The sequence below is a fragment of the Aedes aegypti genome, unplaced genomic scaffold, assembly GCF_002204515.2.
Source record: "Aedes aegypti strain LVP_AGWG unplaced genomic scaffold, AaegL5.0 Primary Assembly AGWG_AaegL5_hic_scaff_995_PBJ_arrow, whole genome shotgun sequence".
NCBI lineage: Eukaryota > Metazoa > Arthropoda > Insecta > Diptera > Culicidae > Aedes > Aedes aegypti.
The window spans coordinates 2,816-4,361 of record NW_018736706.1 but is presented as its reverse complement, the minus strand read 5'-3'; the positions used below and the strand labels follow the sequence as shown (position 1 = coordinate 4,361).

General features: G+C 39.0%; 1 protein-coding gene across 1 annotated transcript; it reads right to left on the bottom strand.

Moving 5' to 3' along the window:
* Positions 1 to 244: 244 nt before the first annotated feature.
* Positions 245 to 1,319, bottom strand: LOC110681483 (dnaJ homolog subfamily B member 12-like). Its single transcript, XM_021857245.1, has 3 exons — positions 1,177 to 1,319; positions 955 to 1,118; positions 245 to 810 (listed from the first exon to the last, which is right to left on the bottom strand). Exons 1-3 carry the CDS (start codon positions 1,227 to 1,229, stop codon positions 698 to 700), a joined length of 330 nt encoding a protein of 109 aa, XP_021712937.1. The 5' UTR covers positions 1,230 to 1,319; the 3' UTR covers positions 245 to 697.
* Between the last annotated feature and the right edge of the window lie 227 nt (positions 1,320 to 1,546).

Below are 1,546 nucleotides of genomic sequence, written 5' to 3'. Positions count from 1 at the left end.
GTAGAATTCTTGAAGAAAGCATTGGATAAACCACTGAAGAAATCCCTCGGGAAGTATTTTATAAATAAATGAAAGCACTCCTACTCGTCGTTCCATGTCTTGTCCATTTGTGTCACGACTAGTGATGAGTCGAAACATGGCGCTCTTCCTTTAATTAACTAGATGGTATCTTCAATATCGAGAGATAGAGAGTTGACTGTTCTTTCAACTAGGCTTTCTTTCAGATTATGCTTCGATATCATAGTTAATTGTTCCAAGATTTATTTATTTTTTTCAAATTCAGATAAATTAAATACGATATTTCCAAGTAGACTACTTGTTGACTTGACTTCCATCCACAACTATACTTTGACAAAAGATAACAACCCTTAAACCAAAATTTCAACGATTTCACAGAAAATGCTTTCGATAGAATGACAACAACAAAAAAATGGGGATTTACACAATTGTTATATGAATAAAAAACTTGAATCACTATGAAACACGATCAAAATACCGTCAAACGCTTGCACACAGTGAAGAACAAATCACTTCTGTTCCATTTTATCGCGCGTTTTTATGTAGGTAGATGGGCAGTTATTAATCCTAAAAACGTGCAATTCAGCTAAGAGACGTGTGAGGGCTGACTGTTTTTTTGTTTTCTCGACTCAACTTCAACGCTATTTAACAACGATCGACGACGACGACCGCCTCGGGACTAGTTGTTGTGCAAGCTGTGCAGCTTATCGCACGAGGGCGTATTGATGTGCTGGGCTTTGTAGTACAGATCTCGATCGCCAAAGTTACGTGCCTTCATAAGCATAGTTTCTTCTGCACGAATGAAGGGAAATTGGAAAAAGAAGAAAAAACGGGTATAAAAATGTCGAAATGCTATCCGAACTAAGAGTATGATCATTTGCAAAACAGAACTACAAATGTAGCACACAAATTTGAGTAAAAGTATCGCACACTTACTGTAATTTCGTTCTCGATAGCACGAGTGTTTCAAGTTGTTGAGGTACTCTTCTTCTACGGAAGCCTCCAGCCGACCCACGGATCCTTGATACTCCGAGTGGAAGTTTTCCTTTACGTAGTATGGGATCTTCAGCTGGTTGGTTTTGCGAGCGACGGAGAATTTCCTGGAAAACGATCACCGTTAGAGCTCGATGAGCTGCATACATAATCATTCTTACTTACTGGCTGGGAGTCAGGCTGTAGATTGGATCTGATATGAACATCGAAGACATCATTGATAGAGCAATCAGTAGAATTATCGGCAGCAGATTGATAAATGCTGCATAACCCGACTGAGACTGAAAGAAGAAGTGAATGGTTAAATCAAGTAATTATCACATCAAAGGGGCTGGTAGCAAATGAGGATCTGTAGAGACCTCATACCTGGAAAAAAGACCAAACAGAAACATAAAAGACATCTAACCTAGCAAGAATCAAGAAAATTAAGATTTACCAGATATTTTTTATAAATTCCCCTTTGGGGTCGTCCATAAATGACGTAGCATTTTAGGGGGGAGGGGGGACTTCAGGGATTTGTGACGATGTGAGACGA